Source organism: Hyperolius riggenbachi, chromosome 3 (genome assembly GCF_040937935.1).
Source record: "Hyperolius riggenbachi isolate aHypRig1 chromosome 3, aHypRig1.pri, whole genome shotgun sequence".
Taxonomy (NCBI): Eukaryota; Metazoa; Chordata; class Amphibia; order Anura; family Hyperoliidae; genus Hyperolius; species Hyperolius riggenbachi.
Window position 1 is genome coordinate 140,874,881 of NC_090648.1, and position 27,285 is coordinate 140,902,165.

Consider the following 27,285-nt stretch of genomic DNA (forward strand, 5'->3'; position numbering starts at 1 on the left):
AGTAAAATTGCAGTGCGTGTATGGTAAAATTGCTGTGCGCGTATGGTAAAATTGATGTGCGTGTACGGTAAAATTGATGTGCGTGTACGGTTAAATTGCTGTCCGTGTACGGTAAAATTGATGTGCGTGTACGGTAAAATTGCAGTGCCTGTACGGTAAAATTGCTGTGGGTGTACGGTAAAATTGCTGTGGGTGTACGGTTAAATTGCTGTGCGTGTATGGTAAAATTGATGTGCGTGTATGGTAAAATTGCTGTGCGTGTACAGTAAAATTGCAGTGCGTGTATGGTAAAATTGCTGTGCGCATATGGTAAAATTGATGTGCGTGTACGGTAAAATTGATGTGCGTGTACGGTTAAATTGCTGTCCGTGTACGGTAAAATTGATGTGCGTGTACGGTAAAATTGCAGTGCCTGTATGGTTAAATTGCTGTGCATGTACAGTAAAATTGCTGTGCGTGTATGGTAAAATTGATGTGCGTATACAGTAAAATTGCTGCGCGTGTACGGTAAAATTGATGCGCATGCACGGTAAAATTGCTGTGCGTGTACGGTAAAATTGATGTGCATGTCCAGTAAAATTGCTGTGCATGTACAGTAAAATTGCTGTGCGTGTACGGTAAAATTGATGTGCGTGTACAGTAAAATTGATGTGCACGTACGGTAAAATTGATGTGCGTGTACAGTAAAATTGCTGTGCGTGTACGGTAAAATTGATGTGCATGCACGGTAAAATTGCTGTGCATGCACGGCAAAATTGCTGTGCGTGTATGGTAAAATTGCTGTGTGTGTACAGTAAAATTGCTGTGCTTGTACGGTAAAATTGCTGTGCATGTAAAAATATGTGTTTGGGTGTACAGTAAAATTGCTGTGGGTGTACGGTAAAATTGCTGTGGGTGTACGGTAAAATTGCTGAGCGTGTATGGTAAAACTGATGTGTGTACGGTAAAATTGATGTGCGTGTATAGTAAAATTGCTGTACAAGTATGGTAAAATTGATGTGTGTGTACAGTAAAATTGCTGTACAAGTATGGTAAAATTGATGTGTGTGTACAGTAAAATTGCTGTGGGTGTACAGTAAAATTGATGTGTGTGTACAGTAAGATTGATGTGTGTGTACAGTAAAATTGCTGTGGGTGTACAGTAAAATTGATGTGTGTGTACAGTAAGATTGATGTGTGTGTACAGTAAGATTGATGTGTGTGTACAGTAAAATTGATGTGAGTGTACAGTAAAATTGCTGTGGGTGTACAGTAAAATTGATGTGTGCGTACAGTAAGATTGATGTGTGTACAGTAAAATTGATGTGAGTGTACAGTAAAATTGATGTGTGTGTACAGTAAAATTGCTGTGCGTGTACAGTAAAATTGCTGCACGTGTATGGTAAAATTGATGTGCGTGTACAGTAAAATTGCTGTGCGTGTACAGTAAAATTGCTGTGCGTGTACAGTAAAATTGCTGTACAAGTATGGTAAAATTGATGTGTGTGTACCTTGAAATTGCAGTGCGTGTATGGTAAAATTGCTGTACGTGTACGATAAAATTGATGTGTGTGTACAGTAAAATTGCTGTGCGTGTATGGTAAAATTGCTGTGGGTGTACGGTAAAATTGCTGCGCGTGTATGGTAAAACTGATGTGTGTGTACGGTAAAATTGATGTGCGTGTATAGTAAAATTGCTGTACAAGTATGGTAAAATTGATGTGTGTGTACAGTAAAATTGCTGTACAAGTATGGTAAAATTGATGTGTGTGTACAGTGAATTTGCTGTACAAGTATGGTAAAATTGATGTGTGTGTACAGTAAAATTGCTGTACAAGTATGGTAAAATTGATGTGTGTGTACAGTGAAATTGCAGTGTGTGTATGGTAAACTTGCTGTACGTGTACGATAAAATTGATGTGTGTGTACAGTAAAATTGCTGTGGGTGTACGGTAAAATTGCTGTGGGTGTACGGTAAAATTGCTGTGGGTGTACGGTAAAATTGCTGCGCGTGTATGGTAAAACTGATGTGTGTTTACGGTAAAATTGATGTGTGTGTATAGTAAAATTGCTGTACAAGTATGGTAAAATTGATGTGTGTGTACAGTAAAATTGCTGTACAAGTATGGTAAAATTGATGTGTGTGTACAGTAAGATTGATGTGTGTGTACAGTAAAATTGATGTGAGTGTACAGTAAAATTAATGTGCATGTACAGTAAAATTGATGTGTGCGTACAGTAAGATTGATGTGTGTACAGTAAAATTGATGTGAGTGTACAGTAAAATTGATGTGTGTGTACAGTAAAATTGCTGTGCGTGTACAGTAAAATTGCTGCACGTGTATGGTAAAATGGATGTGCGTGTACAGTAAAATTGCTGTGCGTGTACAGTAAAATTGCTGTGCGTGTACAGTAAAATTGCTGTACAAGTATGGTAAAATTGATGTGTGTGTACCTTGAAATTGCAGTGCGTGTATGGTAAAATTGCTGTACGTGTACGATAAAATTGATGTGTGTGTACAGTAAAATTGCTGTGCGTGTATGGTAAAATTGCTGTGGGTGTACGGTAAAATTGCTGCGCGTGTATGGTAAAACTGATGTGTGTGTACGGTAAAATTGATGTGCGTGTATAGTAAAATTGCTGTACAAGTATGGTAAAATTGATGTGTGTGTACAGTAAAATTGCTGTACAAGTATGGTAAAATTGATGTGTGTGTACAGTGAATTTGCTGTACAAGTATGGTAAAATTGATGTGTGTGTACAGTAAAATTGCTGTACAAGTATGGTAAAATTGATGTGTGTGTACAGTGAAATTGCAGTGTGTGTATGGTAAACTTGCTGTACGTGTACGATAAAATTGATGTGTGTGTACAGTAAAATTGCTGTGGGTGTACGGTAAAATTGCTGTGGGTGTACGGTAAAATTGCTGTGGGTGTACGGTAAAATTGCTGCGCGTGTATGGTAAAACTGATGTGTGTTTACGGTAAAATTGATGTGTGTGTATAGTAAAATTGCTGTACAAGTATGGTAAAATTGATGTGTGTGTACAGTAAAATTGCTGTACAAGTATGGTAAAATTGATGTGTGTGTACAGTAAAATTGCTGTGGGTGTACAGTAAAATTGATGTGTGTGTACAGTAAGATTGATGTGTGTGTACAGTAAAATTGATGTGAGTGTACAGTAAAATTAATGTGCATGTACAGTAAAATTGATGTGTGCGTACAGTAAAATTGCCGTGCGTGTACAGTAAAATTGCTGCACGTGTATGGTAAAATTGATGTGCGTGTACAGTAAAATTGCTGTGCGTGTACAGTAAAATTGCTGTGCGTGTACAGTAAAATTGCTGTACAAGTATGGTAAAATTGATGTGTGTGTACCTTGAAATTGCAGTGCGTGTATGGTAAAATTGCTGTACGTGTACGATAAAATTGATGTGTGTGTACAGTAAAATTGCTGTGCGTGTATGGTAAAATTGCTGTGGGTGTACAGTAAAATTGCTGTGGGTGTATGGTAAAATTGCTGTGGGTGTACGGTAAAATTGCTGCGCGTGTATGGTAAAACTGATGTGTGTGTACGGTAAAATTGATGTGCGTGTATAGTAAAATTGCTGTACAAGTATGGTAAAATTGATGTGTGTGTACAGTAAAATTGCTGTACAAGTATGGTAAAATTGATGTGTGTGTACAGTGAAATTGCAGTGTGTGTATGGTAAACTTGCTGTACGTGTACGATAAAATTGATGTGTGTGTACAGTGAAATTGCAGTGTGTGTATGGTAAACTTGCTGTACGTGTACGATAAAATTGATGTGTGTGTACAGTAAAATTGCTGCGCGTGTATGGTAAAACTGATGTGTGTGTACGGTAAAATTGATGTGCGTGTATAGTAAAATTGCTGTACAAGTATGGTAAAATTGATGTGTGTGTACAGTAAAATTGCTGTACAAGTATGGTAAAATTGATGTGTGTGTACAGTGAAATTGCAGTGTGTGTATGGTAAACTTGCTGTACGTGTACGATAAAATTGATGTGTGTGTACAGTAAAATTGCTGTGCGTGTACAGTAAAATTGCTGCACGTGTATGGTAAAATTGATGTTCGTGTACAGTAAAATTGATGTGCGTGTACAGTAAAATTGATGTGCGTGTACAGTAAAATTGCTGTACAAGTATGGTAAAATTGATGTGTGTGTACCTTGAAATTGCAGTGCGTGTATGGTAAAATTGCTGTACGTGTACGATAAAATTGATGTGTGTGTACAGTAAAATTGCTGTGCGTGTATGGTAAAACTGATGTGTGTGTACGGTAAAATTGATGTGCGTGTATAGTAAAATTGCTGTACAAGTATGGTAAAATTGATGTGTGTGTACAGTAAAATTGCTGTACAAGTATGGTAAAATTGATGTGTGTGTACAGTGAATTTGCTGTACAAGTATGGTAAAATTGATGTGTGTGTACAGTAAAATTGCTGTACAAGTATGGTAAAATTGATGTGTGTGTACAGTGAAATTGCAGTGTGTGTATGGTAAACTTGCTGTACGTGTACGATAAAATTGATGTGTGTGTACAGTAAAATTGCTGTGGGTGTACGGTAAAATTGCTGTGGGTGTACGGTAAAATTGCTGTGGGTGTACGGTAAAATTGCTGCGCGTGTATGGTAAAACTGATGTGTGTTTACGGTAAAATTGATGTGTGTGTATAGTAAAATTGCTGTACAAGTATGGTAAAATTGATGTGTGTGTACAGTAAAATTGCTGTACAAGTATGGTAAAATTGATGTGTGTGTACAGTAAAATTGCTGTGGGTGTACAGTAAAATTGATGTGTGTGTACAGTAAGATTGCCGTGCGTGTACAGTAAAATTGCTGCACGTGTATGGTAAAATTGATGTGCGTGTACAGTAAAATTGCTGTGCGTGTACAGTAAAATTGCTGTGCGTGTACAGTAAAATTGCTGTACAAGTATGGTAAAATTGATGTGTGTGTACCTTGAAATTGCAGTGCGTGTATGGTAAAATTGCTGTACGTGTACGATAAAATTGATGTGTGTGTACAGTAAAATTGCTGTGCGTGTATGGTAAAATTGCTGTGGGTGTACAGTAAAATTGCTGTGGGTGTATGGTAAAATTGCTGTGGGTGTACGGTAAAATTGCTGCGCGTGTATGGTAAAACTGATGTGTGTGTACGGTAAAATTGATGTGCGTGTATAGTAAAATTGCTGTACAAGTATGGTAAAATTGATGTGTGTGTACAGTAAAATTGCTGTACAAGTATGGTAAAATTGATGTGTGTGTACAGTGAAATTGCAGTGTGTGTATGGTAAACTTGCTGTACGTGTACGATAAAATTGATGTGTGTGTACAGTGAAATTGCAGTGTGTGTATGGTAAACTTGCTGTACGTGTACGATAAAATTGATGTGTGTGTACAGTAAAATTGCTGCGCGTGTATGGTAAAACTGATGTGTGTGTACGGTAAAATTGATGTGCGTGTATAGTAAAATTGCTGTACAAGTATGGTAAAATTGATGTGTGTGTACAGTAAAATTGCTGTACAAGTATGGTAAAATTGATGTGTGTGTACAGTGAAATTGCAGTGTGTGTATGGTAAACTTGCTGTACGTGTACGATAAAATTGATGTGTGTGTACAGTAAAATTGCTGTGCGTGTACAGTAAAATTGCTGCACGTGTATGGTAAAATTGATGTGCGTGTACAGTAAAATTGATGTGCGTGTACAGTAAAATTGATGTGCGTGTACAGTAAAATTGCTGTACAAGTATGGTAAAATTGATGTGTGTGTACCTTGAAATTGCAGTGCGTGTATGGTAAAATTGCTGTACGTGTACGATAAAATTGATGTGTGTGTACAGTAAAATTGCTGTGCGTGTATGGTAAAACTGATGTGTGTGTACGGTAAAATTGATGTGCGTGTATAGTAAAATTGCTGTAGAAGTATGGTAAAATTGATGTGTGTGTACAGTAAAATTGCTGTACAAGTATGGTAAAATTGATGTGTGTGTACAGTGAATTTGCTGTACAAGTATGGTAAAATTGATGTGTGTGTACAGTAAAATTGCTGTACAAGTATGGTAAAATTGATGTGTGTGTACAGTGAAATTGCAGTGTGTGTATGGTAAACTTGCTGTACGTGTACGATAAAATTGATGTGTGTGTACAGTAAAATTGCTGTGGGTGTACGGTAAAATTGCTGTGGGTGTACGGTAAAATTGCTGTGGGTGTACGGTAAAATTGCTGCGCGTGTATGGTAAAACTGATGTGTGTTTACGGTAAAATTGATGTGTGTGTATAGTAAAATTGCTGTACAAGTATGGTAAAATTGATGTGTGTGTACAGTAAAATTGCTGTACAAGTATGGTAAAATTGATGTGTGTGTACAGTAAAATTGCTGTGGGTGTACAGTAAAATTGATGTGTGTGTACAGTAAGATTGATGTGTGTGTACAGTAAAATTGATGTGAGTGTACAGTAAAATTAATGTGCATGTACAGTAAAATTGATGTGTGCGTACAGTAAAATTGCCGTGCGTGTACAGTAAAATTGCTGCACGTGTATGGTAAAATTGATGTGCGTGTACAGTAAAATTGCTGTGCGTGTACAGTAAAATTGCTGTGCGTGTACAGTAAAATTGCTGTACAGGTATGGTAAAATTGATGTGTGTGTACCTTGAAATTGCAGTGCGTGTATGGTAAAATTGCTGTACGTGTACGATAAAATTGATGTGTGTGTACAGTAAAATTGCTGTGCGTGTATGGTAAAATTGCTGTGGGTGTACAGTAAAATTGCTGTGGGTGTATGGTAAAATTGCTGTGGGTGTACGGTAAAATTGCTGCGCGTGTATGGTAAAACTGATGTGTGTGTACGGTAAAATTGATGTGCGTGTATAGTAAAATTGCTGTACAAGTATGGTAAAATTGATGTGTGTGTACAGTAAAATTGCTGTACAAGTATGGTAAAATTGATGTGTGTGTACAGTGAAATTGCAGTGTGTGTATGGTAAACTTGCTGTACGTGTACGATAAAATTGATGTGTGTGTACAGTGAAATTGCAGTGTGTGTATGGTAAACTTGCTGTACGTGTACGATAAAATTGATGTGTGTGTACAGTAAAATTGCTGCGCATGTATGGTAAAACTGATGTGTGTGTACGGTAAAATTGATGTGCGTGTATAGTAAAATTGCTGTACAAGTATGGTAAAATTGATGTGTGTGTACAGTAAAATTGCTGTACAAGTATGGTAAAATTGATGTGTGTGTACAGTGAAATTGCAGTGTGTGTATGGTAAACTTGCTGTACGTGTACGATAAAATTGATGTGTGTGTACAGTAAAATTGCTGTGCGTGTACAGTAAAATTGCTGCACGTGTATGGTAAAATTGATGTGCGTGTACAGTAAAATTGATGTGCGTGTACAGTAAAATTGATGTGCGTGTACAGTAAAATTGCTGTACAAGTATGGTAAAATTGATGTGTGTGTACCTTGAAATTGCAGTGTGTGTATAGTAAAATTGCTGTACGTGTACGATAAAATTGATGTGTGTGTACAGTAAAATTGCTGTGGGTGTACAGTAAAATTGATGTGCGTGTACAGTAAGATTGATGTGTGTGTACAGTAAGATTGATGTGTGTATACAGTAAGATTGATGTGTGTGTACAGTAAAATTGATGTAAGTGTACAGTAAAATTAATGTGCATGTACAGTAAAATTGATGTGTGCGTACAGTAAGATTGATGTGTGTGTACAGTAAAATTGATGTGAGTGTACAGTAAAATTGATGTGCGTGTACAGTAAAATTGCTGTGTGTGTACAGTAAAATTGCTGCACGTGTATGGTAAAATTGCTGTGCGTGTACAGTAAAATTGCTGTGCGTGTACAGTAAAATTGCTGTGCGTGTACAGTAAAATTGCTGTACAAGTATGGTAAAATTGATGTGTGTGTACCTTGAAATTGCAGTGCGTGTATGGTAAAATTGCTGTACGTGTACGATAAAATTGATGTGTGTGTACAGTAAAATTGCTGTGTGTGTATGGTAAAATTGCTGTGGGTGTACAGTAAAATTGCTGTGGGTGTATGGTAAAATTGCTGTGGGTGTACGGTAAAATTGCTGTGGGTGTACGGTTAAATTGCTGTGCGTGTATGGTAAAATTGCTGTGCGCCAACAATGCATGACAATTTTACCACAGTGTTTCCGCAGACAACATAACATGTATTTAAAGGGACACTGAACTGACAATAAAAATGCAATCTGAACTCACCTGGGGCTTCCTACAGCCCCCCGTAGGCTGCGAGGTCCCTCTGCGTACTTTGAGTCCCCTCCGTTCTTCCGCTGGCAGCTCTGGCAAATGTCGGGCGCACGGATGTGCTGTGCATGATTCCCGGCCAACTCATTCACTACCAGAGCCGCCAGGAGAACGCAGAGCCCCAGAGTGCACCGAGGGACCTCACGGGCTACGGGAGGCTGTAGGAAGCCCCAGGTGAGTTCAGGTTGCATTTTTATTGTCAGTTCAGGGTCCCTTCAGCACATAGCGCAACTTGTGTTATGTACTCAATGTGCAAGACGTGCTATAGAAGCAATGTATGTTGTGTACATAACAAGACTTGTGCTCTGTGAACGATGAACATTATGTGGCTTGTGTTGTGTAAGCACCCATAAAATTGCCCTGCGCTGCCAGTTTTACCGTAGTTTCGTGATTTGACCCCAACGTACCCTAGCCACTGTATGGAACAATTAACGTGTTATAGAAGTGTGATGAGTACTAATACATGCTACTGCCAGAGAGATCTCTTGCATGTCTGGAGGAGAGATTTGTCGACTTTTTTCCATTACAAACATTCCCACATATGGCTGGCATAAGTCTGATCATTTCCATGGCTCTCCTTGTTACCTGCTGTGATATGTGAACATTGAGGCATTCTTGGCTCCCCATGGACCATAGCGTACAGTGTAATTCACTGTCTTGCTGATTATGATGGGCTTCCTCCATCTAACCCACACGGATGTGGAGCTGTTGGGTTCCACCTTGATATGGCTGGGTGGCAGGGGCGGGATCCGCTGGGATTTAAAATCTGCACAACAAACAGAAACAACTAAAAGCATGTATTTTCAAATAATATGACTGTCAGGAATGAGACAAGTTCAGCGTCAGCTGACTCATAGGATCTGGTTTAAAGAAGCGCTGCAACAAAAAAAAAACTGTAAAATTCAAAATAAATATACACACACACTATGTATATTCGCTCTTTTTCCCTATGTAGCTGTGAGATTATATTTTAGTAACCTGGCGGCTCTGACCCTTTTTCTGGCAGGTTTTGGACAGGACATTGCCAAATGGGGGATTCTCAATGTTTCTTTTATTCTTTCAGAGCACTCTGTGAAAGGCAGTGGCACAATAGTGTGTACATGAGTAAGCATCTCTGCATAGGTCCGTGCCAGGGAGTGCTTTTGAAAAGCATAAGGGTGTCTTGAGGCTAGGAGCACACTAGGCAGAATCCCTAGCGTTGCAGAAAACACTGCGTTTTGCCCATAATGAAAGGCTGTGGGCCACATTGAAAAACTCACCTGTGCATTTTACAATGTGTGTTTTTGAAAATACACTACTTGCTGCATGTCTCTCAAAAATACATGTAAAACGCACAGAGGACTAGGTTTTTACAGGCATTTGTGATGACATTTTATTAAATAAATATGATACTGTATTTTACTTCATTGAAAAGGGAAACTATTAAAAAAAATGCAAAACGCAAATGAACGAAAACACTTGAAAAATACAAAACGCATACAAAAATGCAACAAAATAAGCCGAAATGCACAATGCAAAAAACTCCTGGTTTTCCACACTGCCTAGTGTGCTCTCACAGCCTCACACCTATCCGGCCCGAAACTCGCTAGGAGCAATTTGCTGAGCGCTTTACGATTTGAAAACTCTTGCTAATGTAATGCTATGGAGGCTGTGATCCCACTAGAGGGATGTGATTTTATAAAAATCCCCCATAGCATTGCTTTAGCAAGAGCTTTTTCAAATCACCCTAGTGGGTTTCTGGCCTCAATGCGATTTTAAACTGCTTTCTTACACTTTTTTTATCTGTGATTCTGCATTTAGTGGCTTTTCGCATCCAATTCTTCTTCTTTTGTTTACTTTTTTCATGCCAATTTTTGCATGCATATAAAAGAAGTTACTTTACATGAATTTGTGTCTAATTAACCACCCTGGCGTTCTGATTAAATCGCCAGGGTGGCTGCGGGAGGGTTTTTTTTAAATAAAAAAAAAACTATTTCATGCAGCCAACTGAAAGTTGGCTGCATGAAAGCCCACTAGAGGGCGCTCCGGAGGCGATCTTCCGATCGCCTCCGGCGCCCAGAATAAACAAGGAAGGCCGCAATGAGCGGCCTTCCTTGTTTTGCTTATATCGTCGCCATAGCGACGAGCGGAGTGACGTCATCGACGTCAGCCGACGTCGTGACGTCAGCCGCCTCCGATCCAGCCCTTAGCGCTGGCCGGAACTTTTTGTTCCGGCTACGCTGGGCTCAGGCGGCTGGGGGGACCCTCTTTCGCCGCTGCTCGCGGCGAATCGCCGCAGAGCGGCGGCGATCAGGCAGCACACGCGGCTGGCAAAGTGCCGGCTGCGTGTGCTGCTTTTTATTTCATTAAAATCGGCCCAGCAGGGCCTGAGCGGCAGCCGCTGGCGGTGTTGGACGAGCTGAGCTCGTCCAGACCGCTCAGCTGGTTAACATTACATTTGCATGCAAATTTTTCATATTGGGAATGCGAAAATTGGCATTTCCATTGACTTCCATTGCATGCATGTCCGTTCTGAAAAAAAGCATACGTGTAGGACCTTTGTTTTCTGCAGAAAATTTGGGTGCGAAAATTAGCACAACAACACATGTCAAATGACTGCCAAATTTACTTCCTTTTTAAAGAGAGTCTGAAGCATTTTTTTAAATCTCTTTTTATTGTGCAGTTAGCTTCAGCATTAAGTTCCAAGCATATTCGCTGCATCCCCGTGGCAGAACGAGGTACCGGTATTTATCCCGTGTGAAATCCTGGGGCAAAATTCCACAACTTTACAAGTCACAGATTTTGCTGCCTGGGTGAGGCAGAGCTTTGCGCTGTAGCTCTGCCTCTAAACTAGTCAATCTCTGCCGATCTCCGCCTCTCCCCGCCCCTCTCAGTGAAAGAAGACTGAGAGGGGCGGGGAAAGGCGGAGATCGGCTGAGATTGACTGGTTTAGAGGCAGAGCTACAGCCCACAGCTCTGCTTCTGCAATCGCAGAATTTTGCATCAGGATTTCAGGGGTATAAATACCTCGTTTTGCGGCGGGGATGCGGCAGGCAAATCAGCTTGGATCTTAATGCTGAAGCTCTCTGCGCAATATAAGGAAATTAAAAAATAGGTTTCAGACTCTCTTTAACAATACCAGTTGCCTGGCTATCCTGCTGATCCTCTGCCTCTAATACTTTTAGCCACAGCCCCTGAACAAACATTTAGCTGATGAGGTGTTTCTGACATTATTGTCAGATCTGACAAGATTAGCTGCATGCTTGTTTCTGGTGTGATTCAGACACTACTGCAGCCAAAAAGACCAGCAGGGCTGCCAGACAACTGATATTGTTTAACAGGAAATAAATATGGTGCCTCCATATTCTTCTCACTTCAGTTGTCTTTTAAAGGGGTTCTGTGGCATGTATAAAAAAACAAAAACTGACACTTACCTGGGGCTTCTATCGGCCCCCTGCAGCTGTCATGTCCAGTGCTGTCCTCCTACGATCCTCCATTCCCCGCCACCGGTGCCGGTCCAATTATTCCTCTAACTAGAGTGCAGCTGCGCAGCCGTGCATCATCGGGAGCTTAATGCGCAGGCCCAGTACAAGAAAGCTTTCATCGGGAACAAGCATTATTCATCTACTTAGACGAATAATTAAACCGGCACTGGCGGTGGGGAACTGAGGATCGTAGGAGGACAGCACTGGACATGACAGCTGCAGGGGGCTGATAGAAGCCCCAGGTAAGTGTCAGTTTTTGTTTTTTATACATGCCACAGAACCCCTTTAAGCCACCAGCAAGGAAAAAATTATAATTTTGACACTACTCTCAAAATATCAAAAGCTTTTTTCATTTGTTCGAGAAATCTGAATAAAGACTGTGAGTGTTGGGTTTTTCTGATCAATTTTTATGAAAATTGAATGGTATGTGGTAGATTGTCAGTTACTTGATAAACAGACCCAAGCAATTTTTTCTGAGTTTTCAAGCATTTTTTTCCATAACTGGGGGAAAATTGAAGATGTGTGTGGTACATTGGACAGATTTTTCAAATGTTACTATCAGTCAGAAAAATTGATTGTAATTCTGGAATTGAAAAGATATGTAAAACATTGTATGGTCTGTGGCCATCTTTAGACCTGAGTGTCTCTCCAAAAACTGTTGGACACAGGTTTACTTTAAAAGTATTTTATTAAAAATCCCAGAAGGCTCATGAGCCAATTGCTGCCGACCAGAAACAGCTCCATAACTGAGATATTTCTGGCCCACTAGCAATACGAGGTCAGAGGATTTACAATGGGCTTTGTGCAATGCAGGGTTCTTCTTTCAGATGTGTTGACAAACACTGTAAAGAAGCTAGTGGGCCTATTACCTGGTGGAGCGGTGGGTATCTGTCTGGTTCTTCCTTCCCACATGATCGTCTGCCCTTCCTGCTTCTTATAGAAAGTGGCCAATCTGACTTGGTACAGCTGTCCGGGTTCTGTAACAAGAATAAATTGGGTCAGAAATACTGTAGATTGCACTCAGCTAATTTTTATTTCTGTGAGCTTTAAAGGACAACTGAGGTGACGTGACATGATTAGATAGACATGTGTATATACAGTGCCAAGCACACAAATGACTAGGTTGTGTTCCTTTTTTTTTCTTTCTCTGCCCAAAAGAGTTAAACATCAGGTATGCAAGTGACAGTTTCTGTCCGTGGCGGGACTGGGTCAAACTATGGCGTAACCCTCACTGAGGAGGAATTACTGCCATAAAACACTTGTCAGGAAATGGCTTCTGAGAGCAGGTCAGAGATAAAAAGAGTCAATAGTTCATAGATTTGAGCTCTGGCATACTTCAATGCCTGTGCCATTGAGCAGAGGCAATGGAACAGTAAGAACTTAAAAAGTAGATTTCTTTATAAAATAAAACTGGGGGATATCTTTAAAAAGTCTGTTTTAGGAGAAGGAGAATAGATACAATGGTTTATCTCATCAGTTTATTTTCACCTCGGATGTACTTTAAGTTGTGGTTGTCATTATTATTTTTATATTATATGTTGGATATTTTGACTAATGCACCAGACTGCACACTATGGTGTTTCTAAAGCTGGCCAGAAGCATTATATATACTCTACATGTATGATTCAATGCAAGAAAACTTTCTCTAAAATTGTGTGCATCAGCACGAATGCTTGGATCATCAGACAAGCATGTTTGCACACTGAGGAGACTATAAAAACAGACGATCAGAGCACTATAAGGCCCAGTTCATATTACCAAACGCAGATGCGCGTAGGAGCGAGTACGAACGCACGCCATCTGTGTTTGCATGAGTTGCACGCACGTTTCGGGAAAAAATGTGTGCAGCATGCGTTTGCGGACCGCACTGGTCCACAACGCATGCAGTGTGAACATCAGACAGTGCAGTCTATGCACTTCTGATGTCGTGTGTGTCTGCCTCCTGCACCCGTTCCCGAAATCCGGACGGCAACGCGTGCAATGTGAACGTGGCCTAATAGTAGTTAGCCAATGCTTTGTGGTCTGGAGGTGTCCGTAAATATTGCAATTGTTGCTTGGTCTGGCTAAAATCAGACTATAAACGGTCTACAGGAACATGTATAGGAGCCTTGAAACTATACAAAATAGTCCAGTCTGTATTATTGAAAGAAATTGCATTTTACACCTGGGGTAAGAAATTAATTATAAATAGTAACAATGAGGTTCACAGCGGGACATTATGGTCGCGCATTATAAAGTCTTATAACACTGTCTATGCGACGTTCACAGTGCGGCGTCAGCGTTATGGTGTAATGTGTTGCGTTATAGTAACGCACTGCAAGCAGGTGTTACCTCTAAATGTACACGTTAACAGATACAGGGAAGCATACTTTTCATTGTCTGTATGCTTCACTATAACTACTGTAGGTGACACTAATGTTGTGGTAATGTGCGGTACGACTTTATTATTGCTTTGTGTTCCTGTTGAATGGGGAACACAACGCAAAATCCCACTTTGAACCTAGCCTCAAAGAAAGGTGAGATTAGCAGAATCATGTTACCGACAGAATGAAAAGGGCTTATGTATTTGACCGTAGCAGAGTAGTAGAGGCGTAGCTATGTAGACATGGGCCGCAGTGCAAGTGTTACGCTCCCCACTTGGCAGTGTGGTTCTGCCCCACTGTGCTTTCCCAGTAGCAAGCAGCAAAAATATGGCACAGCATGGGGCGGAGAACTACTAAGCAAAACATACACGGTGGGAATGTGTGATGGTCAATCAGATTGCATGCACATTTAATGAGGTTTGGAACTGGGCCAGGAAGTGCATTTGGCACAATCTTAAGCTGCATACAATTTGCATGCAAACCAGAAGTATTAGCATCTCACTAACCATCTTTAGTGGTAATCATTACAACTATACTGCCAATGTAAAGCATATGCAGGGGCTAATGTGCAGTCCTAAGTGAGCCCTCTAGAGCAGTGGTCTCATCATAGCTCCTAATTTTCCCTCTTTTGTAAGGACAGTCCCTCTTTAGGAACCAAATCCCCGTCTCTCTTTCTCCCTCATTTGTCTTTCTTTCAGGACTGATGTACAGATCTATGTAAATATATGTATTTTTCTCCATAAAATGTGATTAACTGACTCTAAACTTAATTCCCATTAATTAAATTAATATATTTATTATTTTCAAATGTTAAAATGAAGGAAAGTTACTGATGATAAAGAGGACCAGCTGGTCTGAATATAAAACTACATCTTTTGATTCTAAATTCTTTGTGATTTGCATGGTGGTGGTGGGCGTGGTTAGAGGTGTGGCAGGGGCGCGTCTTCAAGTGTCCCTCTTTCTTATCTCAAAAAGTTGGGAGGTATTGTCTCATTACCTATCTGTATGACAGATCAGGCTACCATAACCAGTTTTCATTAAGTAAGATATAGCTAGCTTCATAGGTCATATGATGTATGAGAGCTCAGGGGACATGTGTATAACACGTAGCACCCCAGTAATGGCGCAAAAGGTGAATTCACCTCCTTCAGCCTCTCACGGAAAAGGGGCATTTGAAAAGATGAGAAAAAAAAACGGGAGGTTCACAATTTATTAATGATTACCAGTATTCAAAGCACATCTAGCTAACACAGCAGTAGTAGAAGCACTCCTGGTGGGCCCCTCTGGTTCAGGCGCCCTGGTGCAGTCACTACCTGTGCATCCCCAGTAGCTACGCCACTGCTAACATCTTATTTTTAAAAATAGTAAGCAGGGTATGGTCAGCGCCGGATTTCTGGAAAGGCCCCAAAGGCCCGGGCCTTGGGCGGCTGAGCGCACCTGGACATGAAGGAGGGGTTACTACATATGAAAGAGGAGGGTGAAAATGGTGAGCAACACATGAAAAGGGGAAACTGGTGCTCAAGGGAGCTGTTCATGAAGGATAGGGACTACAGTAGATAGAGGATACACATGGAAGAGGGGGCTACACATGGAATGGGAGGGGCGCTGCTGCACAAGAAAGGGGAGCCCCAAAATGCTTGGCCTTGGGGAACAAAAGGTACAGTATAAATGCGGCCTTGGCTACGGGTACTTTTAGAGACAACAAAGATGTACACCACATGGGGCAACAATCAGTGTGTTTTACTACTGCTTAGTAGTAGGTTGTAATAGTCATACAATTATACAAATATTGCAAGGTGGATGTATCAGTTGGCCATGTGTCAGCCAGCTGGTGCTTTTGTCCCAGGCCCATGTGACCCGCATACAAATCCAGATGCGTTGGCATGAACTCACTCAGCTCAGTGATTTCATATTGCTTCCTCTTTTTCTTCAGCTTGATAGGCCCGGCGTCCCAGTCACTCTCCTCCCGGCGTGGGCACGATGCTGTAGAGTCCAGGGCAGGACACACCATGCGATAATACAGCCTGTAGCCAGTGATCAGAAGATCAGTGCGGGGCAACTGCCAGCTCACAAACAGGGAGTCCGTCTGGGGAATGACTTTCAGCTGTACTGCTGGCTGCTCCACTGTGCAGAGAGAGGAATCCATACATATTAGTGGAGCAAGGGAAGAACAGAAGGGATAACAGCTGGAATAACTCATAAAAACATTGGGTAACCAGAGGACAATGCTCTCCGTCCTGCTGAGCTTGGAATGTATGGAAAGCAAATGGAACATCACATAACATAGTCATGCTGGAACTATTATGGCTAAGATCAGCAAAAGAATCATGTAGGTCTTTAATGGACTGTGCATGAAAAATGATGTCCTGACATTATATCTTTGTCCTGACACATCATTGCATACCAGCGGTTCTGGAGGTGTAGTTAGCTTACAGGGGCAACAAAGGGACAATTTGCATATTAAGCAGTGATGCATTGTGGGAGACATCATTTGCTTGCTCAAACCTGAATAATCGCAAATACCTATATGTTTTCAGAAGGCAAACTTCTGTTTTGCATAACATTTTAGTATGGAGGCTTTTTGGTCCTTGTTTAGCCCCTTACACACTCCTAGGAGTTCTGGTTCACCATAAGCTTGCTGGGCTATCTGTATCACAGAACCCTGTGTTTGGAAACCTAATTTATTTTTAACAGTATAAGCATTCCTTGGATTTATTTATTTATATAGAGCCGACATATTACGCAGCCCTGTACACAGTATATTGTCTTGTCACTAACTGTCCCTCAGAGGGGCTCACAATCTAGTCCCTACCATAGTCATAATTCTATGTATGTATCGTTTAGAGCATGTATCGTAGTCTAGGGCCAATTTAGGAGGAAGCCAGTTAACTTATCTGTATGTTTTTGGGATATAGGAGGAAACCCACGCAGACAACAACATACAAACTCCTTGCAGATGTTGACCTGGCTGGGATTCAAACCAGGGACCCAGCACTGCAAGGCAAGAGCGCTAACCACTACGCCACCGTGCTGGATTGTATTCCGGTGTGAAGACCTGCTGTGTATCTTTAAAGGAATACCAAGGTGACAAGTAACAAGATGAGATAGACTTGTGTATGTACAGTGCCAATAATACAAATAACTAGGCTGTGTTCCTTTTTTCTTTCTGTGCCTGAAAAAGTTAAGCATCAGGTATGCAAGTGACAGTTTCTGTCCATTCGGGACCTGGTAATCTGGAGCCAGAGGACACTGATAAGGAATTACAGCCATAAAATACTTTCCTAGCAGCAAATGGCTTCTGAGAGCAAGAAAAAGATAAAAAGCGTCAATAGTTCATAGATTTTTAGCTCTGGCATACTTCAATGAATGACACATTGAACATAGTTTAACAGTACAAACTTAAAAAGTAGATTTAAATATAAAATAAAACTAAGTCATTTTTAGGAGAATGAGGATAGATACAACTGTTTATCTCACCAGTTTATTTTCACCTTGGTATTCCTTTAAAGCACACCTGTATATGTATAGTTCGGATCCTCCATACAACTAGGTTGTGTTACTTTTTTCTCACTTAAAGTGAACCTGAGGTGAATTAGAAAAAAAGGATCTACTTACCTGGGGCTTCCTCCAGCCCCGTGTACACCGTTGCCTATCTCGCCATCCTCCCTCGCCACTCTTGTCCGGTATTAGGGCTCCAGTCACGCCAGACGGGGGTCCACTGCACATGTGTGGCCCGGCCCCACACAGGTCCCCATCACTCTCCCATGACTGGAAGCGTTCGGCACCTTATCTGGAAGGTCCAGGTATGTATCAATTCTTTTTTTTTACCATATCTCAAGTATCGTTTCAAGGACCACTATCGAGAAAATTGTACATTTTGAAATACATGTAAACACATACAAATAAGAGGTATGTTTCTTCCAGTGTAAAATGAGCAATAAATTACTTTTCTCCTATGTTGCTGTCACTTACAGTAGGTAGTAGAAATCTGTCAGAACCGACAGGTTTTTAACTAGTCCATCTCCTCATGGCGGATTCTCAGCAAGGCTTTTATTCTTTATAAAGACATTCCCTGAAAAGGATTTATACAGTTATGCTGGCCAGCCTCCCTGCTTGCTGTACACTTGTTTGGCAGTTGGACAGAGCAACTGCCATTCACTACGTGCTTTTGAAAATAAACAAAAGCCTGAAAATCCCCCATGAGGAGATCGGCTCGTCCAAAACCTGTTGGTTCTGCCAGATTTCTGCTACCTTCTGTAAGTGACAGCAATATAGGAGAAAAGTAATTTATGGCTCACTTACTTCTTATTTGTATATATTATTTGCACACCTGAAGTGAGAGTGATATGACAGCTGCCATATTTATTCCCTTTTATAAAATGCAGAATGTCTGGCTGGCCAGCTGATCCTCAGTCTCTAATAGCGATAGACCCTGAAAAATCATGCACATCAGAGGTTTCTGACTGAAATCTGACTGGATTAGTCTCATGCTTGTTTCAGACACTACTGCAGCTAAAGAGATCAGCAGGACAGCCAGGCAACTGGTATTGTTTAAAAGGAAATAAATATGGCAGCCTCCGTATCACTCTCAGCCCAGGAATATTTTAAATACAACTTGATTTAGGCCATCTTGTTAACTACCGGTACAGAAGCTTATTGCAAAATCCATGCAGCTTGGAAATCGGACCAATCAAATGCAATCCCTGACTTTACGCACAAGCAAGAGTTATTAGCATGTCAAGTTGCTTCCTCTTGTTAACGCCAGGGATGATGCTGTATTATGGAAATTCTGTATCTCATTCTCCATCCCTAGTTACTGTTATGCTTAGCTTTTGTGTAGAACTGATGAGAGCATCTTTATGGTCCAGTTATCATGCCATTGACCAACTCTGGTTAAAAGAAATTCAAGCAACATGCCTCCATTGTAATCACGCACCTTGTGTCTGGTTGCCTCTGCCCAGAGTGCGTTGCACCACCCAGTTAGAGGGCGCTCCATATCCCGCTGAGGTGCTGGCCGAGATCCGCACTTTATAGACAGCATTAGACTGAAGAGAAAATAATGTGATTTGAGTTTCATTTCCTTCAGTCTCCAGGGCAGAGACCAAACCTAAGGAGTTACATAAGAGGAAAGGAATGTCATAAGCAACCAGTGGGAATAACAATGTAACATGCATCGCTGTATAGTAGGCTGTAACAGCCAATCAAAAATGTGTTTTGATCGCTATGTCTTCTTAGGGACTTGTACAGTTTTTTTGTTATCCAAAACAATCATTTGTGATCATGTCAGGTGATTAGCCAAGCCTGAGGACTGGTATTGTTATTTTCTTCTGAAATTGCTTCTCCTTTGCACTCCACTTTTCATAAGGCAGAACAAGCTGCAACAAGCTGAGCTGAGCAGCTTGGGATTCATCACCTGAAGCAGTCATGACCAATTGTCATGGCTGACCAATGTCTAAGGTGTGTACTGGGCCTGAGTTGCTGCAAGCTGATTTCTCATCCTCGTGAAGCCTACCATTCCATTGCTTGTTGTCATACATTGTCATACATGTTTATCTGAGATTTACATGTTTCACTGCATAATGTATCATTTGAATTGCTTTATACATTTAAATATGAAGAGATGCATAACAAAATGAACACATTAGTGCAGACACAAAATGAGAGCCTGCATAAAACGTCCAATCTTTTTTGTGGAAATTGGACAAACGGACAATCAGCAATTACAGCAAAACATATTGGTGTACACTAGTAGATTTGTAGCCAATAAGCACAGAGAATTTTGGAAGGTGGGAGTGGGTAGGGCGGGATAGTGGGCGGGGATAACATGAGGCTGGAATGTTGAGTCAGCTCATGATAGCTCATGATGCTAGTGGGGGGGGGGGGGGGGGTTGCATGAACAGTTCCTGCAGATCCCTCTCTCTCTGGCCCTGATTTCACTGACATGACATACATACAGCTTTTTTTTTCAGATTTTTTTTATTTTAAATTACCTATAAAATACCTTATCAGCACAACCTATAAAAAGTAGGCAAGAAAAGTAATGTCAAATTTATTTTGAGTACTTTTTTTGCTTGATGGGGGATGAAAGGGTATTTTATTTATTTATTTACTGTATTTATAAAGCGTCAACATATTACGCAGCTCTGGACATTAGTTTAGGTTACAGACAATATTTAAGGGTGACATACAGCAATATGACAATACAGGAATACATGCAAACCAGATCACGCAGCACAGTATGAGTACAAGGTAATGCTTAGTCAGTCACTGGACGAGAGCATAAAGATTAGGCAAGTCAAGTTCACATTTAAGAGTTTACTCAGATCCATAAGATGGGTGTACGGCAATGGAGGTGTGTGAACAGGTAGGAGACATAAGGAGGAGGACCCTGCCCAAAGGCTTACAATCTAGAGGGAGAGGTAGGGTATTTTGTTAAATAGTTGTGATAACATCGCCTGTGACAAAACTCAGAAAAAAAGCTTTTTGAATCAGAGCCCCTGCTGGCCCCTACTCAAATACTTTTCCTCCTGAGTTTTCTCCAAGAGATAATTTTTCATCTTGCATTTAAAATAACTTTTCAGCAGCTAACAACTTGAAAAATGGCATTTATTTTCAGTACAGTTCCTTTTTAAATTCTCGTTTGAAGAGTAGAAAGAACAATACTGTATACAGAAAAAAAAGTTGGAAAATCACAGAGAAGAAACTGGACTAGAACATAGCTTTTGGCAGTTGTCTTTCAAGCACACTCTGCTTCTTATACGGTTGCATGTTATGAGAATAATGACCAATGATAAACACCTAATTGCATTCTTACCATCTTGCTGGTTGGCATATTCGATACGGTACTTGGTGATGTGTCCATTAGTCAGTTCAGGCTGGAGAGGCAGCCATTTAACATGGATGGTGTCAGGAGCCTCACTGTTCAGCGACAACAAGGGGGCAGCTGCTGGGACTAGAGAAGAGTGTGCAAGTCAGAGTACAGGATACACCTTTCCTATAAATAGTTATTTAACAAAAGTTCAAGGCTTAAATCCTAAGGACAGGCATGCAATCTCCTCAAAGGGTTCAATTAATCTTAAACTAGATTAAAGTCGGCTGAGGTGGCCGATAACCCGAAAATTACACTTTCTTTGGGTAGTACTTTTAGCTAAGAATTTTTTTATTTTATGCGCATTTTAAAGGGAATAAGAAAGAAAATGAAAAAAGGTAATTATTTCTCAGTTTTCAGCCATTATAGTTTTAAAATGAAACGGGCTACTGTAGATAAAACCCACACATTTTGTTTGCCCATTTGTCCTGGTTATAACAATGTTAAAATGATGTTCCTAATACAATGTATGGCGACAACATTTTATTTGAAACTAAAGGTGTATCTTTTCTATTTTGTGGTTTTGGTTTTCTCATTAGCCTTTATTTGCAAAAATAACAGTAATATACACTCATGACATATATGTTTAAAAAATCCCTAATGTAACAATTTATGTATTGTGTTTTGAATTCCATCACGTTTTTTTTCCTTGGGGGGAGGGGGGGGTTGTACAAGTGTGTTATATGGGAGCAGGGAGGAAACAGAAGGGGTTAAATGAGCTTGATATAAGTATAGAAAATTTATATTGTATTATTTTCTGTTGTAATTTTTTAGGAGGCTTCTAGATGTCCCCACACAGTCTGCTTTTAAGAACACAGTTCCAGCTGCATTCCAGCCAGCAGGAAGTGACAGGTGTTTATTTTTTTTTCTTTACCATGGAATGATTACTGATGTTCGTTGTAACAGTGATAATTATACATTAGACACTTAGATTGGCTTTGAGAACATATGTTACCATTCATCAATCTGGATGAGACAAGTATCTACCTCCCTGGGAGCTCAAGTGCAGTTTTCAGGGACGAAGATACTCGTCTCGCAGCAGGGAAAAGTGGCTACAGTACAGCTTACTGTAACTGAAAGGGACTACCATATTTATTTCCTTTTAAACAATACCAGTGGCCTGGCTTTCCTTTTGATCTCGTTGGCTGCATTAGTGTCTGAATCACATACCTGAAACAAGCATGCAGTTAATCCAGTCAAACTTCAGTCAGAAGTACCTGATCTGCATGCTTGTTCAGGGTCTATGGCTTAAAGTATTAGACACAGAGGCTCAGCAGACTGCCAGGCAATTTGCCTTGTTTAAAAGGAAATAAATATGTCAGCCTCCTTATCCCTCTCAGTTCAGGTTCGCTTTAAATGCATGAAGGCAGAAAGTAATACAGTAGAACCATGAGACTTTTAGAATACCTTAATATGTCGGGAGTCACAAGAGAAGTATCTAAGGGCTCGTACACAAGTGCACCTCAATGACATGACTGACCACACAACCAAGCAATTGCAAGACTTGTATTTTCCGCGCACCAACGAACTGAATGACCAACTCATTTGTATAGTGGGCATGCAAGCGAACAACAGACTGCCCGATATGGCCGCATTCTAAACAAGTACAAGTCCTTCAAACGACTTGTACACACGTATACTAATAATCCTACTTTATGTGCTGTACACATTCTTACTTATAATAAAATATGACACCTAGAGGCTGGGTTTACTTGATTTTTGACTGCTGTATTAATAAAATCAATCTATAACACAATACAAAATCATACCCTTTCCCTAAGCTATTGCACCAATCCCTTCCTATGAAATATTCCCCGGCAAGTATGCACTATATGGCTCCAGCTGAAAAAACTGCCCCTTAGCTGTAAAGTCACTAAGATGCTCAAATGGCTTGTTCAGGCATGCACGGATATCCTATTATGTCCATACTGCAGTATAACAGATTCCTTATGTTTAAAGCATGCTATTACTCACGCTGCCCGGGACTTAGCCTTTAGTGTAATGTTGCCGGTTTCCACCACCGCTTGTGAAGTTATCTTGCGTCTCAGCTCACCGCAAAACTGTTCACCAACTTGGTGACATTGAGTCCTCTCCGTTGCTGCTTCCTTCCGCACTCGGGGATATCTTGCAAAATCTACTGCCTCTACTTGTGATACAGCGTGCGGGCGTCCCCGCTTTGCCGGAGGTTTGTTAGCGTTCTCCCCCTGTGCGTGGTACGGCTTCAAACGCAGCTGGTCCGGAGTGGATGACGTCTCTCCTCAATTATGGTGGCCTAGACGAGGTAAAAAGGTCTACGCGTTTCGTCAGATCCTTCTGACTTTCTCAAGACCAGTGACGTATATTCAGGCTCCCTCTTGTGGTTATTTATATACTGGCAGTTCATACTTCCGTTTATTTTTCTCCAGAAACTTTATCCTAGTGCACTCCATCACCATCTTGTGGCTTTTTTCATTATTGCACTTGCACTTAATTTCTATTCCTGGAATTATAAAATTGACCATGCCTTGATATAACCTTCTATGGGGAGCATCTCTATACTACTTTTCTATATCCCTATGATACTTATCACAATATTTTATCAGAGAGAGAGGAGGGACCTACGTATAGAACCCCAGACAACACATCCACTTTTTACCTATATTTTACCCAGGTCCACTTTACCATCATTTAAATAAAACTTTCATCAAGAATTTTTGCAGGGTACCAAGGGAAAGTGCATCTAGAGAAACACACCCAAATTGAGATTGAGATTGAGAGTGTTTAATCCCCTTGGGGCTAATGTTTTGCATTTGTATATCCACATACTTTCTTTCTGTAAAAGTATTTTATCAAAGTTTCCCGTCCTGGGGCTTACCTTTAATTGACATATCCCCCTATATTTAAGATTTTTGGGGTCACTGTTATGGAATTCCCTGAAATGTTGTGCCACTGTACTCTCCTCTTTGTTATTCTTAATGTTGTTTATGTGTTCTCCTATGCGTGTTCCCAGGTCCCTACCTGTCTTGCCTATATAAATCTTTTTGCACGGACAAATCAATTGATAGATCACTCTCGTTGTTGCACAATCAATATAATCCCGTATCTTGTACAAAGTTTCTGGAGAAAAATAAACGGAAGTATGAACTGCCAGTATATAAATAACCACAAGAGGGAGCCTGAACATACGTCACTGGTCTTGAGAAAGTAAGAAGGATCTGACGAAACGCATAGACCTTTTTACCTTGTCTAGGCCACCGTAATTGAGGAGAGACGTCATCCACTCCGGACCAGCTGCGTTTGAAGCCGTACCACGCACAGGGGGAGAACGCTAACTAGCCTCCGGCAAAGCGGGGACGCCCGCACGCTGTATCACAAGTAGAGGCAGTAGATTGTGCAAGATATCCCTGAGTGCGGAAGGAAGCAGCAACGGAGAGGACTCAATGTCACCAAGTTGGTGAACAGCTTTGCGGTGAGCTGAGACGCAAGATAACTTCACAAGCGGTGGTGGCAGCGTGAGTAATAGCATGCTTTAAACATAAGGAATCTGTTATACTGCAGTATGGACATAATAGGATATCCGTGCATGCCTGAACAAGCCATTTGAGCATCTTAGTGACTTTACAGCTAAGGGGCAGTTTTTTCAGCTGGAGCCATATAGTGCATACTTGCCGGGGAATATTTCATAGGAAGGGATTGGTGCAATAGCTTAGGGAAAGGGTATGATTTTGTATTGTGTTATAGATTGATTTTATCAATACAGCAGTCAAAAATCAAGTAAACCCAGCCTCCAGGTGTCATATTTTATTATACGTAAGACTTGTACACACTTGGCCAATTGAGCAATATCAGTTCAACAGTTGCGCAAATTAAACCACCTGTTGGATTGGGCAAACCGCCCGTTATCAGTTGCTCGTCTAGTCGTTTGTCACACGTTCAGACTCCCAACTATCATCCAACAGACCAAGTTTGGACGATAGTTGGGCAGAAAAGTTGCACGCGTGTATGAGCCTTAACTTTCCTGTATTTATTATTATTTATAAAGCACCACACCACCATATTACACAGCACTGTCTCCATGTCATCTTGATACCACATTATATCAGAAGTGTGCTATAGCATGAGTGCAGAAGTGTAACTAGTAGATCCACTTACCATCATCCCACGTTTGTACCACAATGGGCTCTGATGCACGACTGGCTCCTTGCTGGGAATAAGCTACAACATAAAAGGTGTAATTGGTCCCGGGCTCCAGGTATTTTACATTGAGCTCCATGGTGTCATTATTGATTGCAAACTGATACTCCATGTTCCCAGAACCTGTAAGACATTTATTAAAGGGTTTAGATAAGCATCTGTCACCAACATACCTATTCAGCGAGTGACTGCTAAAGATGTAGGGCTATACATACCAGCTGTCTTACTATAATGCAGAGAGAAACCAATGACTCTCTCCCAGTTGGTCTGTGGCCTATCCCAAGTCACAGTGACGGTCCTGCTGGTCACAGCCAAGACTCTTAAGTCTTGAGGTGGACCAGGTAGACCTTCTTGTACTGTCACATGAAGTCTTGTTGTTGCACAAGCACTGCCCAAAATATTCTCAGCCACACACTGGTAATAGCCGGCATCCTCCAGATCAATCTGCGTGATCACCAGACTTCCCTTCGCTTGGATTCTCAATCGCCCATTTGAAGAAAGTTGCTGCCCATTTCTTAGCCAGGTGATTGTGGGCTCAGGTTCTCCTACAGCTGTGCATATAAAACGGGCAGTGCCAGCCCGAGCCCGCGTGACGATCTCTGGCTGTTGTGTGATTAGTGGGGGCACTGAAATGGGTCAAAGATGAGAAAAATTTGAATTATTATTAGTTATCTAAACTGAGTTCCTACAAACAACTGGTAAAACAGAGAGACCAACCCCCCATCTAGATTGTAAGCCTTAGGGCAGGGTCCTCGTCTTGTGTTTCCTACTCTATCACACGACTATCCCATTGGTTGATTAAACTACCTGGACTACTTGATCGACCACCACTCCATTGACTTCATGAACAGAGCCTTGTACCTAAACGTAGTAATGTATCCGTGTCCTATGTTTTGTTGTTTTTAACCTTATTTGTAGTCCAGTTCTGCATAGTAAGTTGGAGCTTTACACATAAAATAAATAATAATAACACAGAAATGCGGTATATTCACCAAATAGCCGTAACAGTCTACCGATGCTTATGCAAGTTGTGTAGCATGCATTGCGCACACAGTGCAACAAGCGTTTTGTATGCAACATGATGTGGTTATATAGTGCCTGTTACACACACATCGTAACGCAAATTACCGAAGCAATGTGTACATTGTATACATAACGCAAGTTGTGCTATGCGCTACTTGTCTAAACACCAGTAAAAATGCCATGTGTTGTTTGTGTACTGCAATTTTACCACTGTTTAGTGGATATACCCCAATGGGACTCAAAACAAAAGTGTGGAATTTTACATACTTTAAATTGAATGGATGAGTTTTAACTACCTGTATATTTGCATGCATTTTTATTACAGCATCATACAAGGGCGTCCATGGACTGGCAAAGGCTTCTACAAGAATCAATCACACGAGAGAGATCTATTCACCATCAAATGTTGCCATATCAAGAGCCATATAGCTGCTAATTTGCATGAAATTGCTGCTCTAAGCTACAGGGGCAGCTTAATATATTAGAATATCAATGAAAAGGTAATTTATTTCAGTAATTCAATTGAAAAAGTGAAACTCATGCACAGTCCCAGTTAACTGGAACTTAGGCATCCAGCAGTCTCAACTAATCGGTATGCCTGGCACGACACAATGGGGTGTTCCTAACTAACTTTGCGCAGTGGTGTGCAGAAGAAACTACTTACGCATCCTCCGCCTCGTATGGCGTTCCCCGGCGTGTCATCTAGCCCGCATCGTGTCACATGACATATCAGGGCCGTGCACAGAGGACGCCGCAAAGCAGCTCGGAGCTGCAAGATGTAAAAAGGACGTTGCCCGGAGGATGTGCAAGCAGTTTCTGCTGCACACTGACCACTGTGCAGTTAATCCGTTGGGGGGGGGGGGGGGGTTAGTGTTATTCTTAACGCCGGTTGCTTCACTTCTCAAGCAACTGGCAATCACACATATCTGACACCAGGCAATCCCTGCCTGAGCCAGATAAATGAGACTCTACTGTAACACAGATTCCTAAGGCCCGGTTCACACTTGCGGTGGCCCTCCGGAATCGCCGTGCCGGAGCCGCACCGCCTGCAGAACGGACGGAACGGACGCACGGCATAGCAATTAAAGCCTATGCGTCCG

At 41.1% G+C, this 27,285-nt stretch overlaps 1 protein-coding gene and 1 long non-coding RNA gene across 4 annotated transcripts in view; one reads left to right on the forward strand and one right to left on the reverse strand.

Moving 5' to 3' along the window:
* The window catches only part of IGDCC4 (immunoglobulin superfamily DCC subclass member 4), a 169,600-nt gene that overhangs the window by 47,238 nt on the left and 95,077 nt on the right, over positions 1–27,285 (reverse strand). For all 3 annotated transcript variants that reach the window (XM_068274998.1, XM_068274997.1, XM_068275000.1), the window contains 7 exons: positions 25,378–25,788; positions 25,121–25,285; positions 20,936–21,073; positions 19,058–19,228; positions 16,015–16,245; positions 12,628–12,735; positions 8,880–9,060 (listed from right to left, as the gene is read on the reverse strand). In XM_068274998.1, the coding sequence (XP_068131099.1) occupies positions 8,880–9,060; positions 12,628–12,735; positions 16,015–16,245; positions 19,058–19,228; positions 20,936–21,073; positions 25,121–25,285; positions 25,378–25,788 (1,405 nt within the window). The remainder of the gene's footprint in view (positions 1–8,879; positions 9,061–12,627; positions 12,736–16,014; positions 16,246–19,057; positions 19,229–20,935; positions 21,074–25,120; positions 25,286–25,377; positions 25,789–27,285) is intronic.
* On the forward strand, positions 18,292–26,609 carry LOC137563046 (uncharacterized). Its single transcript, XR_011030233.1, has 3 exons — positions 18,292–18,377; positions 21,764–21,841; positions 26,511–26,609. It is a non-coding gene; the product is annotated as an uncharacterized lncRNA (long non-coding RNA).